At 39.5% G+C, this 16945-nt stretch overlaps 1 protein-coding gene across 1 annotated transcript; it reads right to left on the bottom strand.

The window, feature by feature from the left end:
• Positions 1–526: 526 nt before the first annotated feature.
• Positions 527–14787, bottom strand: LOC112666974 (adhesion G protein-coupled receptor E3-like). Its single transcript, XM_035703410.2, has 6 exons — positions 14616–14787; positions 10913–11026; positions 8712–8905; positions 6447–6605; positions 3288–3482; positions 527–766 (listed from the first exon to the last, which is right to left on the bottom strand). Exons 1-6 carry the CDS (start codon positions 14686–14688, stop codon positions 527–529), a joined length of 975 nt encoding a protein of 324 aa, XP_035559303.2. The 5' UTR covers positions 14689–14787.
• Positions 14788–16945: the final 2158 nt, after the last annotated feature.

A 16945-nucleotide genomic window follows, 5' to 3' on the forward strand; every position in this document is an offset into this window, starting at 1 on the left:
TGTTCAGAGAGGTGTAATGTTGCCAGCTCTGAAGACAGAGGAAAGGGGACATAAGCTGAGGAATATGGGCTACACCTGGAATGGTCCCAAGAAGGAATGTACTTGCTGATACCTTGATTTTAGCTCAATGAGACTCATGTTGGACTTCTGACCTACAGAACTCTAAGATAATAAAATTGTGTTGTTCTGAGCCACCCATTTTGGTCTCATTTGTTAGTGCAGCAACAGGAGATTAACACAGTAAGACATTTAAAAAATCAGATACATATGATATAGAGCATTTACCTCTCAGCGATCCCCCTGACCACACTATTTAAAATATCACCTCACATATATTCCCATTTCTCTACTTTGCTTTCTGTGGTGGTAGCCGTCATAGCTTAACATTATATCATATATCTATTTGCTTGTTGTCTGCTTTGTTTCCTGGGGTCCCCACAGAGCCTACAACAGCTCAGAAAGCAGATGTTTAATACATGGGAACTCATACATATATTATTACTTCCTCATGACATAGACACTGTGCTTACTGAGTATGTGTTCCATAATTGCTGTGTCCAACACCTGCAGACACAGCTACAATCACAGCTGGGATCCCGTAGCCAAAAGGGTATATGAACCTCCTCTTGAACTTCCCTGCACTGATGTAGTTGGCCACCCTGAGGTTCCTGACAGTTAGGAAAAGCTGCAGCCCTTCAAAGAGCATCCAGGTGAAGGAGGCCAGGTACAGGTAGTGCAGCGTCCCAGCGATGATGGAACACAACACCTGGAGGGGAGACAAAAGTTGGGAGAATTTGAGAGGTGCACAGAGAACAATACCCACTATTCCTTGGAGCAAAGGGAATGCAAGGTAAATGGAACATCGTTGTGCAGAGCAAGCTACTTAGAATGAGTTCCCATACTTCTCTGAGTCGGTTCATCATGGCAAACTCAAATACCTGCGGAGGGCCAGGCAGGCAGCACGTATCTGTCAAGCAGGCAAACATTCAGGAATATGCAGGAGTTGAAACTGTGCCATGTGACCCTTCTGAGAAGCAGCAGTTACCTTCATCTCTAGCAGTGGTTTCCATGTAAGAATGTGAACCGAATATTGCCAGTGCTTCTTTTCTTTAAAACGTGTGCGAAAAAATAAAATAAAATAAAACGTGTGCGTGTGTGTGCACGTGCGTGCACACACACACACACACACACACACACACACAGACATGGGATGCCTGGGTGGCTCAGCCATTGAGCGTCTGCCTTTGGCATGATCCTGGAGTCCGGGATCGAGTCCCACATCAGGCTCCTTGTGGGGAGCCTGCTTCTCCCTCTTCTTGTGTCTCTGCCTCTCTCTCTCTCTATGTCTCTCATGAATAAATAAATAAAATCTTAAAAAATAACACACTCACACACACACACCTGGAAATCTGAATTGTTGTACAAAATCTGTTTTTAAATGCTGTCAGCTTTTAAAAAAATTTGTGGTAAAATACACACAGTACATAACACAAAATTTACCATGCTAACAATTTTTGAGTGGATGGTTCTCAGTTCAGTTGATGCCTGTGTTAAGTACATTCATGCTGTTATGCAGCCATTCCCACTATCCATCTCCAGAACTCTTTTCATTCTGCAAAACAGAAATCTTTCCCATTGAAACACTCACTTTCCACCTCCTCATACGCCCCTGGTTCTCACTATCTAATCTTTGTCTCTGTGGGTGTGTATGACTGTTCTAGAGATCTTCTATGAGTGGAATCAGACAGGATGTGTCCTTTTGTTATTAGCTTATTTCATTAAGCACATGTCCTCAAGTTCACCCATGTTGTAGCAGGTATCAGGAGGTCCTTACTTTTTAAGGCTAAATAATATTCCATCCTATGTATATACTGCATTTGGTTTACCCCATCATCTGTCAAGACACTTGGGTTGTTTCTACCTTTGGCTATTGTGAACAATACTATGAACATGGGTGTGCAAATGTCTCTTTAGAACTTGCCTTCAATTATTTGAGGTAAGAACCCAGATGCTGGCAACTCTTTTTTAAATTAAAAACCATCAAGCAGACTCAACAAAAAACAACTGCTGACCAGTTAGGCCTGGGAAACAATTTTAGACCTTTAGTTTAGATTAATTTTGCTCATGAATATGACACTATTTGAGAAAGATCACTATCCTATGTTAAAAGTTTTCATTTAGCAAAGTGCTGAAAGATGACCCAATGGCTTTAGATGAACTATATTATCACAAAATAAATCACAATTAATCACAAAATAAACACCTCAGCGTCCTTCTTAATCTGCTAGATAAGCTTGATATCTACAGATCTGCTCAGTCTAACTTGTGGCTAGGAGACAGTCATGGGGCTATCTACATTAAAATTCATTAAAATTAAACACAATTTAAGAGTCACTTCCTTAGTTACACCAGCCACATGTCAAGTGCTTAAAAGCATAATGGCCAATGTCTACCATAATCTGAAGAGTTCAGATACAGAACACTTTCATCCTCACAGGAAGTTCTGCTGGAAAATGCTGGTGTAGATCTGTGTGCCTTGGATTAAATGAAGGACACTTAGGTTATTATCTAAAATCTCACAAAACCGGGGATCCTTGGGTGGCTCAGAGGTTTTAGCACTTGCCTTCAGCCCAGGGTGTGATCCTGGAGTCCCGAGATTGAGTCCCACATCGAGCTCCCTGCATGGAGTCTGCTTCTGTCTCTGCCTCTCTCTCTGTCTGTCTCTCATGAATAAATAAATAAAATCTTAAAAAAATAAAACCTCACAAAACCTATTATATGATTTCAGCCAAGTTACTTCCTCTGCTTGAGCTTCAACTTTGCTAAGTTAAATTAGTTTGAGTAGATATGTGATTTTCACCATTTCTTAAATATTTATTTGAGAGAGAGAGAGAGAGAGAGAGAGAGAGGAGGAGGAGAGGAGGAAATAGGAGAGGAGAATTAGACTCCCTGCTGAGTGTTGAGCCAGATGAGGCACATGTTCACATGACCCTGAGATCATGACCTGAGCCAAAACCAAGACTCGGATGCTTAGTGAACCACCCAGGCACATCCATTTTCACCATTTCATAGCCATGGAACTCCCTTCTAACACTTGTTCCCAGAGACCCACTTTTGACAGCATTAACATGAGCAGCTCTTGGCAATGGGAAGGTGGACTATCCACTCAAATTTTTGGACCTTTCTTCTTTCTTCCTACATCCAGTTACCCCTACTTGGGCTTTAGGTGCATAGTGGCAAAGCCACTAGAATTGTTCACAGAAAGTGAGTTTCACTCATTCTCCTACCTTGGGCTTTGTCTGGTTGATGCCTGTGAGGAAGAGCAGATGGGCCAGGAAGAGGCAGATGGAGAGTTGCAGGTGGAGGGAGGTGCTGGTGTTCTGGATGGGTCGGCAAAGGAGGAAGGTGAGGGCTGCCAGGAAGAGGCACAGCAGAGACAGGCTCAACCCCACATAGGTGATCATGGTCAGCACGGGATCCACCTATGAGCCAGCAAAGAAGGAATCCATTGTAGTTTCCAGCACTGTTATTATGTGCCTGATGGAGAGTCAGATGGGCATCCCAGTTAAGTCCCCCAAACAAGTGACTTTAACTCTCTGAGATCTGATGTCCCCATATTTAAAATGGAGGCAGTATTACAGGCTGAATTGTGTCCCCTGCCTCCAAATTCATATGTGGAAGTCCTAATCCCCAGGACCTCAGTATATGACTGTATTTGGAGACAGGGTCTTTAAAGAGCTGAGTTGTATGACATAATTAGGGTGGTCTTGATCCAACAGGACTGGTGTCCTTATTCAAAATTTGGAAACATTGGGCCTCCCCCGTGGCTCAGTGGTTTAGCACCACTTCCAGCCCAGGGCCTGATCCTGGAGAACTGGGATTGAGTCCCACATCAGGCTACCTGCATAGAGCCTGCTTCTCCCTCTGCCTGTGTCTCTGCCTCTCTCTTTCTCTCTGTGTGTGTCTCTCATGAGTAAATAAATTCTTAAAATTTGGAAACAGAGAGTGAGGACCATATGAGGACAGAGGGAGATGAAGGCCATCTACAGGCCAAGGAGAGAGGACTCAGAAAAAAGCAATCCTGCCAACATCTTGCACTTGGACTTTCAGATTCTAGATCTGTGATACTAAATTTCTGTTGTTTAAGCCACCCAGTCTGTGACACTTTGTTATGGCAGTCCTAGCAATCCAATAGAGTCAAAGATAGCATTTTCTACACAGGGCTGTTGGAAACCTGAAACCACCAAGCTGGCACTGTCCCATGGAAATATCATATGAGCATCATTCACAAGAGTCAAGATATGGAAACAACCTAAATATCCATCGATGGACAGAGGAGTAAAGACAATGAGGTGTATACATTCAATAGAATAGACCCAGCCTTAAAAAAAGAAGAAATCTTGCCATTTGTGACAATGTGGAGGAACCCTAGGGACATCAGATAAGTGAAACAAGCCAGACACTGGAAGACCAATACTGCATGATCTCACTTATATGCAGAATCTAAAATAGTCAAACTCACAGAAGCAGAGAGTAGAATAATTGTTGCCAGGGACTGGGTAGAGGGGAAAATGAGGAGATGTGACCAGGGGGCACTAAGCTTCAGTTATACAAGCTGAATGAGTTCTGGGGATCTAATGTGTAGTGTGGTGGCAAGAGTTAACAATGCTGTAATGTATGCTTGAAATTTGCTTGAAATCTTAATTCCCATCACATGCACACATGAAATGGCATCCATGTAGAGGTGACGGGTAAGTTATTTAGCTTGACTGTGATGGTCTTGTCAAAATGCATACACATATACCAAAACATCAAGTTGTTCATCTTAAATATATATAAATTTATTTTTTATTGGTGTTCAATTTGCCAACATATAGAATAACACCCAGTGCTCATCCCATCAAGTGCTCCCCTCAGTTTAAATATATATCTAATTTTTTTAATGTCAAGAATGTCTCCCTTGCCTTCCTAGATGTATCTTGCAAGAAGTTGCTGCAGCCAAATTCAAAAAGGTTGTTGCCTGTGTTTTCTTCTAGGATTTTAATGGAATCTTGTCTCACATTTAGATCTTTCAACCATTTGAATTTATCTTTGTGTATGGTGTAAGAGAATCGTCCAGTTTCATTCTTCTGCATGTGGCTGTCCAACTTTCCCGACACTATTTATTTATTTTTAAATATTTATTTATTTTACATTTATTTATTTATTTTTATTTTTTATTGGAGTTCAATTTGCCAACATATAGCATAACACCCAGTGCTCATTCCATCAAGTGCCCTCCTCATTGCCAACACCATTTATTAAAGAGATTGTTCTTTTTCCAGTAGATATTCTTTCCTGCTTTGTCAAATATTAGTTGATCATAGAGTTGAGGGATTTCTTGGTTCTCTATTCTGTTCCATTGATCTATGTTTCTGTCACTCATATGTGGAATATAAGAAATAGTGAAAGGGATTATAAGGGAAAGGAGGGAAACTGAGTGGGAAAAATTAAAGAGGGAGACAAATCATGAGATATTCCTAACTCTGGGAAACAAACAAAGGGTTGCAGATGAAGAAGTGGGTGGAGGGATGGGGTAACTAGGCGATGAGCACTAAGAAGGGCACTTGATGGGATGAGCACTGGGTGTTATAGTATAGGTTGGCAAATTGAATTTAAATAAATAAATAAATAAATAAATAAATAAAATCTAAAAAAAAAAAGAATGCCTAAATAAAGTTGTTTTTTTTTTCAAAAAAAAGATACATCCTATGAGGTAATTTTACATATTCCATTAGCCCTATTAAAAATATGAAAAAGAAACATAACATAATTTACTAGTATATTTTCTTTAACCTGCTAGGTTCCAAATATTATCTGTTCAATGTATGATCAATGTAAAGGGGATGTTTGACATTCTTTCCCTGGGTGTTGAGGGAGCACAGAGTTGTAGTCCCTGTTATCATTTTTGCATATTAGGGAGAGAAATTTCTAACATACAACACAATTCACTTATTCTGACATCCATTATTTACTATGTCCCTGTTCACAAAGGCGGTGGCTATCTTCTATACACTTCAAATCTGCCTGGCAGTCCTAGATGCTCAACAAATATTTGTCTAAGGAACGAATCCCCTTGTAAAATGCACATCCCTGACCCCCCAGTCTGGGTTTTCAAATCCAAATCCTTCAGGGATGGAGTCAAGAAAATGCATTTTAAAATAAGCATCTCTTGTGATACTTAGGAACAGGAAACTGAGAAGTACTTAGCGGCTTGCATTTCCAGGTCAACATTCTCTTGATTTCCACAGAAAATTTCAACAGCCTTTCACAAGTAGAGGGCTTGCTTTAAAATCTCTCTCCATTCAATATCAGAATGCAATCATTCAATCAATCCTCTTTTTTATGGAACTCGGTAATGTTCCACTTCAATGAAAGGTCAATTTATTTACAGAAGTAGATATTACCTGTAATTTGGTGGATGCCATGAGAATGGCAAAGCTGGAGAGGTGGCTGCAGCTGCAAACAGTTTGATTTTCATCTGAGGAAATGACTTGACAGCCTTCATTAGACCATGATGACCCTTGCCAGTAGACACAGAGGGGCTGCTCATTTTCTCTCTTTATCTGGAGAATAACCACATTGCCTTAGTCCGGTCATGGAATAACTAAAATTTACTGATTGTTGTTCGTACTCCAAAACATACAACATACATAGTTGATTTCATATCTACTATCTCATTGGCTGCTTACAAAACCCTTTGTGAGGCAGGTATTCATATACTCCTTTTCCATAGGAGGAAACTGATAGTTGTCCTGTGGTGATAAACGAGGAGATGGAACTCCAATTCTGGATTTCTGCCTTCAGAGCCATAAATCTTAACCATCCTACCTGACTGCCACTGTCATTTATAAGGTAAGCAAGAAAAGGAGATCATTTTTGAGGTCAGGGCAATATGATTTCCTGGAGAGGAGAATCCATCTGTTGAATTCCCAACAAATAGTCCTTATCTTATCTCCATTGCAATTGTCCTCATCACTGACACAGACAACACTGACATCTATGTATGTATGCAGGTACCAATCTATAGATCCAGCATGGAATAACAACCTCCACAGCAGCTTATGGTGTAGATACTGCTACTCTCCGAGGTGCACATGTTGGAGGATAGAGACACAGACATGTTAAGTAACACACAAAACTCAAAATATGGTATGTGCATAAAAGTGTTTCTCACTGTTCTTTCATTTGATGCTTAATGGCTAGTGACTTCCAACATCTTTTCATGTGATTCTTGGCCATATGTATATCATCTTTTCAGAAATGTCTGTTCAGATCCTTTGCTCTTTTTTAAAAATCAAGTTATTTTGTTGCTGTTGTTCAATGGCAGATGTTCTTTATGTGTTCTGGGTACTAATCCCTTATCAGGCATTTTTTTACCATTCCATGGGTTACCTTTTCACTCCATTTACTGTGTCCTTTGATGCACAGAAGTTTTTAGTTTTATATAATCCATTTGTCTATTTCTACTTTGGTTGCCTGTTTTTTGGTGTCATATCTAGGAAAATCTTTCTATGTCAAAGTAATGAAACTTCCACTGCTTTCTTCTAGAAGGTTTATAGTTTAGGTCTTATGTTTTTGTCTGTTCCATCTAGTGTTCATGTTGTATATGGTGTAAGGGTCTAACTTTACTCCTCGGCACACACATATCCAGTTTTCCCAGCACCATTTGCTGATGCCAGGCACTATTTTAAGGACTTTATACACATTGACTTATCTCTCCCATTAACCAACAAGGCACGTTGCTACTAGCAGTAGCAGAATCTTGGCTCCTGGGCTGAGCTCATCACAGAAGGCTGAGTAACTTGCCTAGTGGTGAGTAGGAAAGGAGATGGGACTTGAACACAGACCGCTCAGCTCCATCTCTTCCTGTAGTGGTTTAAAAAATGTCCACCAATTCTTTGGCACTCCCTTCAAAATGTCAAGCCTAATTCCACTCCCTTAGGTGCAGTCTCTCTTGGAGCACTCATGGAAGCCAGCTGCCATGCTGTGAGAACACTGAAGCAGCTCTCAGAGAGCCCCACATAGCAAGAAACAGAAGCTTCCTGCCAACAGCCAGATGGGGGAAGCATCCTGAAAACAAACCCTTTAGCCTCAGTGAACCCTTCAGGTGACACAACCCAGCCAACATCTTGATGACAAACTTAGAAGAATCCTTGAGCCAGAGCCACCCAGCTAAGCCCCTCCCACATTCCTGACCCACAGAAAGCAAGTGAGTAATACTTGCATATCACTTTAAGTTGCCTAGTTCTGAGGAAATTACTTACACAGCAAACAACCCCCTTGAAGAAGACAGAATCATTTTTAATTTTGGCAAGTTCTAAAACCCAGATAACTTTTTTTGTTGAAATGTACCTGGTCTGATACCGTGTTATAGCGCTGGAGAAGCATTTCAAAACCCCCTAATGACTATCACTCATTTTATATGCTGGTCTGGATTGGGGGACAGTTGAGGGGTTGATTCTGAGGTTATCTACTCAGTAGAGCTCAGGGGTAGCCCAGTTTCTCACTCTGGGTTCATTTTAGACTTTCTAACACCATGTCCCCCAGATGAGTGAGAATCTATCTCATTTTTTATAAACTTCCAACCTGTAAATTCATCAGCATGGAAACATTCCCAGTTAGTTACAAAATCCCTGCAGATGTAATGGAGTCACCTGGTTCTCACGCACCTTTTCATGCTGAAATGTGAAATTAATGGACATGGAGAGCGAAGTGTTCTTTCTGGATCCCACTGTACCACTCACTACCTTAGAGTTCAGGTAGAAATTATGCAGCTTTTCCTTCGTCATTAGGTTTTCCTCAGACACAAAGCTCTCATTGATGATGGAACCAATGGAAGCATAAGATATAAATGCGACAGCACCTGGATAAAGAAGAACCCCCCCCCAAAAAAAAAACAAAAAAAAAAAAAAAAGAAGAAACCCCACCTAGGTTCAGTGATGCTCATTTGAAGGCAACATCAAAGATTTAACAAATTGTCTATGGTAGCTTTAATTTTTAGATAGGATGTCAGACCACTGAAAAAAATAATTTCAATTACCATCTATTGAGCCTTTACTATGGGACAATGTGGTGAGTCATTCACATTAAGTAATACTCTTTTAATTTTAAATATATTTTAAAATTTAAATAATAATTTCATCCTTGCTACCACTTTATTTTTTATTATTTATTTATTTATTTAGAGTCAGATGCTACCACTCTTAATAGGGAAAATTTTCTTTGGTATTTTATAGTTAAGGAAAAGATTAAAGATAATAAAGAACTTTCAGTTCAAGCTTGGAAGGTGAAGTCATTATTTTATTCCTCAAAAATTGCAAAGCAGATCAATGAATCTGATGGAAGGCTAAAGGGATAGAGGAAGGAAGGCAAGAAGGCAGGCAGGTTAGAGATGGGTGAATGTGTGGGTACAGGAAAGGAAGAATGGATGGATTTAGTGAAGAATGGATAAATGGACGGAGGGAAGGAAGGATGGAATAGTGGATGGACAGATGGAAGGGTGGATGGATAGATGGATGTGTGAATGGATGGATGGAAGAACGGAAAGAAGGAAAGCTGGGTGATATGTGGACAGTGAGTGGATGACTCAGTGGATGGAGGGAAGGAAGGAAAATGAAAGATGGGAAAGAAGGATGATAGGAGAAAAATGAAGGAAAGATAGAAAGGAGAGAGGAAGGGAAGAGATGAAGGAGAGAGCAAGGAAGTGAAGGAGGGAGAAAAAGATGGGTAGGAGGTAATTTTGCAGGAGGGAAAAGACATATGGAAAGTAGTAAAAGAAAAATCTTAAAAATGATTAATAATAGACTGTACACAGTTTTAAAAATGAGTTAGACAAAAAAGGAATCATATATGTCATATACTTGAAACTAATATAATGTTTTATGTCTATTATATCTCAAGTAAAAAATTAAAAATATTAAAACTTAAATTTAAAAAGAAATGGATAAAAATAAACAGAAGTATTCAGAAGTTAAAAAGACAGTGAATAGTCTTTCCTGCTTTGTCGAATATTAGTTGACCATAAAGTTGAGGGTCCACTTCTATTCTTAAGAATAGAATCTCTATTCTCTATTCTGTTCCATTGATCTATGTGTCTGTTTTTGTGCCAGTACCACACTGTCTTGATGACCACAGCTTTGTAGTACAACCTGAAATCTGGCATTGTGATACTCCCAGTTATGGCTTTCTTTTTTAATATTCTCCTGGCTATTCAGGGTCTTTTCTGATTCCACACAAATTTTAAGATGATTTGTTCCAACTCTCTGAAGAAAGTCCATGGTATTTTGATAGGGACTGCATTAAATGTGTAAATTTCCCTGCGTAGCATTGACATTTTCACAATATTAATTCTTCCAATCCATGAGCATGGAACATTTTTCCATCTCTTTGTGTTTTCCTCAATTACTTTCAGAAGTGTTCTTTAGTTTTGAGGGTATAGATCATTTACCTCTTTGGTTAGGTTTATTCCTAGGTATCTTCTCTAGGAAATGGGGAACCATTCACTGTTCATGTGCAGGGGAAAGACATCCATTTAAGGAAACCAGCCTAGAGCACCCTAGAGGGTGGAGGTGACTTAAGCAAGGAGCACACATGGGAAGTCATTAAGAAATCTCAACTTCAGTCCCACTCCAACACATCCAATGTAAACACAATTGTGTATAGGAAATTGGATTCTTTTCATCTTTCTTTTTTTTCTGGCTGTAAGAGCCCAGTGTAAATTTCCCAGACCTAGGCTTTAGAAACATCATCCACAGAACTTCCTCATGTATGATAAAGGGCCTCTGGGAACTGTTTTATAGGAGCAACATGGAATTCCATTGGGAATATTCTTGGGCTGATGTCTAAGTTCTAGGACCTCAATATACTATACCTCCCAAGCTTTCCTTCTGAATGGTGGTGCAGAGAATGTCCATGGTCTGGTTTCCTGCCTTCAGCCTGAATGTCTTCATCAGGCTGCATTTCTCAACCCTTCGTGTTTCAATGTCTAAAAAACAGAGAATGATTGGTTAACAGCAACATTTCCTTATCCACCTGCTACAATATGATAATCATCTGCAATGGACACCAAAAAGAAAAGCCCATACACTCTAGGGACTGCTTACTCTTGATTAGTGTGGGAAAGAAATGGCCAAATCCTGTGGGCATTTAATAAAATTCAAAAAGTGAACTAGGAATTAACCGGGTACATTTACTCTTTTCTTTGTCTTTATTGTGATAAATACACATAACATGAAATTTACCATTTTAACCCCAGTTAAGCATACAGTTCAGTGGTGTTAAGCACAGTCACATCTTCACCATCCCTCTCCATAACTTTCTTATCTTCCTAAACTGGAACTCTGTTCCCATTAAACCCCCTCATGCACACCTGCCTCCCACTATCTACTTCCTGTCTCCATGGATGGGACTCTTTTAGGGATCTCCTATCAGTGGGATATGGAATGTTTGTTCTTTGTGTCTGCTTATTTCCCTGAGCACAATGTTCTCAAGGGTCCTCTGTGCTATAGCGAGTGTCAGAATATCCTTCCTTTAAGGCTGAATAGTATTGCATTGTCTGGATACATTACATTTTACTTATCTAGTCATCTGTGAATGTTTACTTGAATTGCTTCCACCTGTTGGCTGCTATGAACAATGCTGCTGTGAACATGGATGTATGAATATCTCTTTGAGTTCCTGCCTTCAACTCTTTGGAGTACAGATCCAGAAGAGGAATTGCTGAGTCATGAAATAATTCTATGTTTAGTTTTTTTTGTATATTCTTTTTGAGGAACAAATTCCACATAGTTGCACCATTTTACATTCCCAGCAGCAGTGCATAAGGGCTCCCATTTCTCCACATCCTCACCAATGCTTGTTATTTTTGGTAATAGCCCTCCAAGTGGATGTCAAGTGTTGCCTTTGCTTTTTAACCCAGCACTGATTTACAGGCTAGGAGGGAAGGCAGAGCAGAAAGAACATCTCCAAATCAACAAGGGAGGCAACACATTGAAAGTGATGTTGACAAGAACTGTGATGTTTGGGATTCACCTTGGAGCCACCACCTTACTATGTATGATGTGCTATGAGTGACCTTGGGTCAGTGGCTTAATCTTTCCTAGCTTCAATTTCCTCATCTACAAGATTGGGATAATAACACTGATAGCCTTAAGGAGTTACCAAATATTAAAGGAAATCACTAGTGTGTATTCTTTGGCCATGTATGATGAGCCAAGGCATAACTGTGATTGAGACAGACAGGGTCCCTTAGCTTCGTGGATTGCAGATAATATGCACTCTGGTTTAGCTACCTTGGTATTTATTTTTTACTTTCTTTTTAAAATTGTTTTATGTTTCATCACATTTTTTGTATATTCTTTTATTGGAGTTCAATTTCCCAACATATAGTATAATACCCAGTGCTCATCCCGTCAAGTGTCCCCCTCAATGCCCATCACCCAGTCACCCCATCCCCTGCCCACCTCTCCTTCTACTACACCTTGTTCGTATCCCAGAGTTAGGTATTTTTTAGTGAGAAAAGGGAAAGAGTGTATTAATGCCTCCTTTATGTACATGTTGATTAATGTCAGGTCAAGCCCTGATAGAGGATAGAATCTCCACACCCAGGTGCAGGTAACAGAAGTTCCTCTATGCTCTCTGGTGTCTGAACCTGGAACCAGCAGGGACCACAAAGGACTTAAAATATATACCTGTGTAGAATGGAAATACTAGCATCTGCAGACTTCTGTATCAAAAATAAACCGTCCTGTCATTAACATCCAGAATTAAAATCACATTCTTGGCAACATGGTATCTTTAAAATAGGAAAATCATATTTTACACACATACACACACACACACACACACACACACAAAGATCATATGAATGGAATATTTCTGAATTCATTTTTTTGAATTTATTTTTATTTTTATTTTTATTTTTTTGAATTTATTTTTTTAAAAAGAGGAAATTAGGATATCTTTATTTGTATATATGTGCGGGTTATATGTATATATACTAGTATGTATAACATGTATTATATATGTATACTATATACACACATATAGGAGTATATATAACTTATGTATTTTATAAAATGTACATGTATATATAAATAAATGGGGATTATATGTATATATATGTATATATGATATATATTACATATGTATACATGTACACACATATAAAAAAGTAGATATAACTTATAATATGTATTCCATGTAATTCATATGTATATATTATATATAATTTCTATACATAAAGTTTGTAGATCTGGAAACAGAGACTCAATGAGATAAGGATACTAACCCAAGGCTAACTTATGCCAAGAGACAAATTGTTCTTTGAAACTCAGGTCTGTTGACAAGGTCTGGCTCTTAACCAGTACAGAATACTTCTCACCCAGAGTCCATTAGAATCACTTGGGGACATTTAAAATCACTGATGTGCAGGCCTCATCCCCAAGTGGCCTTTCTATAAGTATTTTTTAAATGTCCCATTCATTCTAATGAGTGTCCAATGCCAAGAATCAATTCACTGAGCATGGTAGAGAGACTAAGATGGTACTCCATGACCCTCATCCTGGTCTTGGGGTAATCATGCCTTGGGGTAAGTTCTTCCTTTTAACTATGGGTTGGCCCTACAACTTGCTTCTATAAGCAATAGAATATGACAAAGGTGATGGTGAGGTGTCATGGTCATGATTATATTACGTAAGATAGTAACTCCCATCTTGCTAACAGACACTTTCTTGAGGACTTTGATCAAACAAGCTTCCCTACAGAATGGCAAGGCACTGAGGGAGGCCTCCAAACTCCATCCAGCAAGAAATCAAGGCCCTCACTCAAACACCCCACAAGGCAAGGAATCTTGCCAACAACCATGGGAGCTTAGAAACAAATTCTCCCTTGTTCAAGCCTTCAGGTGAGACTTCAGCCCCAGTAAATCTTTTCATTCAGTCTTGGGAGATGCTTTGAATCAGAAGCCTCAGCTAAGCCATGTCCTGACTCCTGGACCCATGGAAACTATGAATTACAGATGTGCTGCTTGTGATCTCTTGCTTTGCAACAATCATTAACTAGTACTCTAAGCTAGAATACCTTTCTCTGAATCTCCAGGATTATAGATGGTGTGTACTTTCTTCTTGCTGAGCTGTATTTCGTGGAATATTCATAAGAAATAGATATCTCAAATCCAAAATTAAAGCCACATACTATTCATTTTCTTTCTCTTTGTAGTACCTAATGAAATTGTCTACCTCCAAACTGTTGACAGTAGGTCAATGTAGAGGAAAATAAATTCATGAAATCTAAAATTGTACCAGGCAGTGCACATTGATTGTTTGTGTACTGGTTGAAAGAAAAATATGTACCCAGACCTAGTGTAAAGTCTAATTCCTGGCTCTTCCACCATTGAGGAGGCCAGAAATTCATTCACTTTTCTGGGCATCACCATCCTTATTATAAAATAGAGGTAATCACACCTACACTCCAGCATTGCTAGGAGGATTGTGTGAGATGATACACAAACACCCTAGAACCGAGACTGACAACATGGAAGAGGAGCTGTGCTTACCAGAGTTGTGATTCCTTACCCATAAAAGGCCCTTCCACATTCTGTCTTTCTTTTGTATTTCTGACTGCAGCTGCAAGGACAGCCTTCTCCATATTCTGCAGGTATAATGTCACTAGCACTGCTTTCTCTTTGGGTTTTCCAGTGGTTAATTGGGAAGTGAGGTTTGTGAAATTAAGGTAGGAATCCCCGATTTCCTGTTAGAAATAAGGCTTGTTAGATGAACAGGAGGCTTTGAGAGGTCAAAGTCTTTTAATCAAACAATTCAAACAAATCAAACAAGCTTGTGTTTTGGTCAAGTAAATCTACCAATAGCCCCAGGCCCAGGATCTGGGACTGTAAAAGCAAAAGCATGTTAGTTTAATATTTATTCCAAATTATATGGTTTCATTCACATGGGGAATATAAAAAATAGTGAAAGGTATTATAGGGGAAGGAGGGAAAATGAGTGGGAAAAATTTGAGAAGGTGACAAAACATGAAAGACTCCGAACTCTACAAAATGAACAAGGGGTAGTGGAAGGGGAGGTCAGCGGGGAATGAGGTGATTGGGTGATGGGCACTGAAGGGGCACCTGACAGGATGAGCACTGGGTGTTATACTATATGTTGGCAAATCAAACTTCAAAAAATATGTATATATAAACTTATTCTATAATAAAACTGTTTTACTTCTCTTAGACTTTTGTGGTGTATTTTTCTGGGTTGGGAGTTGGGAGAAGATTTTGATTTTCCTTGCCTTTCCCCAATATTTTGCCATGTAATAACTGAAAATTCAGTTTGACATGAAGCATAAAAGAGGAGTATTTCCTCTCATTGACAGAGGTTTGAGGGCGCTCAAAGCCTTACTGGGAACATTTCATACCCCAGTATGCACAGACTCTAAAGGACCTCTGTGAAATGGGATTCCCCTGAGTTGGCAAACCCTAGTTGAGCCCAATTCTGAGAATCTTCACACACTTCATATCCTAAGATGAGAAGTCTCAGTACACTCAGTTCCTCAGCATGTCTTTCAATACTTTTGCTTATCATAGTAGTTTTTGGTTTTGATTTGCTTAAGAATCCATCTATATTGGTCAAAGATTAAAAAGTTGTGGTTATGTAGGATGAATAAGTCTTGACACATCATGTACAGCATGATGACTCTAGTTAAGAACACTATATAATATACTGTACATTTGCCAAGAAATTTCAGGTGCTCTTACCACACACACACACACACACACAGACACGCGTGCGCACACACACACACAGGTAAATGTGATGAAATGGGTATGTTAATTAGCTATCTGTAGTTATCATTTCATTATGTAGGTCAAAATATCATGATGCACTCCCTGGATATATAAAATTGTTAGTAAAAGAGATTTTTTAAAATTCAGAGATGAGTGTTTTAGAGCAGTTTTGGGGCAGTGAAACTATTCTTTTTGATACTATAATGGTGGATACATGTCATTATACTTTTGGCAAAATGCACAGAATGGACAACATCAAGAGTGATGTCTGGGATGCCTGGGAAGCCTGGGTGCTCAGTGGTTGAGTATGAGACTTCGGCTCAGGGCATGATCCCGGGGTCCAGGATCGAGTCCCACATTTGGCTTCTTGCAGGGAGCCTGCTTCTTCCTCTGCCTATGTCTCTGTCTCTCTCTCTATGTGTCTCTTATGAATAAATAAATAAAATCTGTAAAAAAAAAAAAAAGACTGATGCCTTAATGTCACTCTGGCCTTTGGGTGACATTGACATGACATTGCAGGTTCACAAAAGTACCATCTGGTGCAAGATAGCCAGGGAGGCTGTGCCTGTGCGGGGGTGGGGGTCGGGAGACGGGGATATATGGTAAATCTGTATTTCTGGTCAACTTTGCTATGAACCTAAAAGTGCTCTAAAAAACAAAGTCTACTTAAAAGAGGGGTGGTGGTGGAGAAAGCATCCACCAGCACCTAGAGCCAAAGGAAAGGCACTCAGACCTTCAGGGATAGAGCAGTGTTTCCCTTTCCACAGCCATGGGACAGCTTTGAGAAACTGGTACAGATTTGTCTGCTGTTGTCCTGAGAACCACTCAAATTTAACTAAGAGAGAAGAAGAAAAGGAGTATTTGTTATTTTTCCTTTTAATCAGCTTGTGATGGCTGTCTAATAGTTTTTATACATAAGCCCGAAACACATAGTTTAAAACTGGCCAGCAAAACACAGCTTTGGCACCAACTCACTGTGTGACCGTGGCAAAGTCACTGAAATCTCTCTGGGCCCCAGGATCCCTCATTAAACAAAAAGGAGTTCAAAACATATGGTCTTTATGTTTTCCTTAGGCAGTCAAAGTCTTTGAATAATTATATTGGAGGACCAACTATGTA

The sequence above is a fragment of the Canis lupus genome, chromosome 20 (assembly GCF_003254725.2).
Source record: "Canis lupus dingo isolate Sandy chromosome 20, ASM325472v2, whole genome shotgun sequence".
NCBI classification, from domain to species: domain Eukaryota; kingdom Metazoa; phylum Chordata; class Mammalia; order Carnivora; family Canidae; genus Canis; species Canis lupus.

Excerpts from the sequence above, each read along its gene's own strand:
- LOC112666974 (XM_035703410.2), bottom strand. The coding sequence starts at position 14,688 with ATGGAGAAGGCTGTCCTTGCAGCTGCAGTCAGAAATACAAAAGAAAGA. Across the intron at positions 11,027-14,615 it reads TGTGGAAGGGCCTTTTATGG|ACATTGAAACACGAAGGGTT; the intron begins GTAAGGAATCAC and ends TCTGTTTTTTAG. Across the intron at positions 767-3,287 it reads TCAACCAGACAAAGCCCAAG|GTGTTGTGTTCCATCATCGC; the intron begins GTAGGAGAATGA and ends TCTCCCCTCCAG.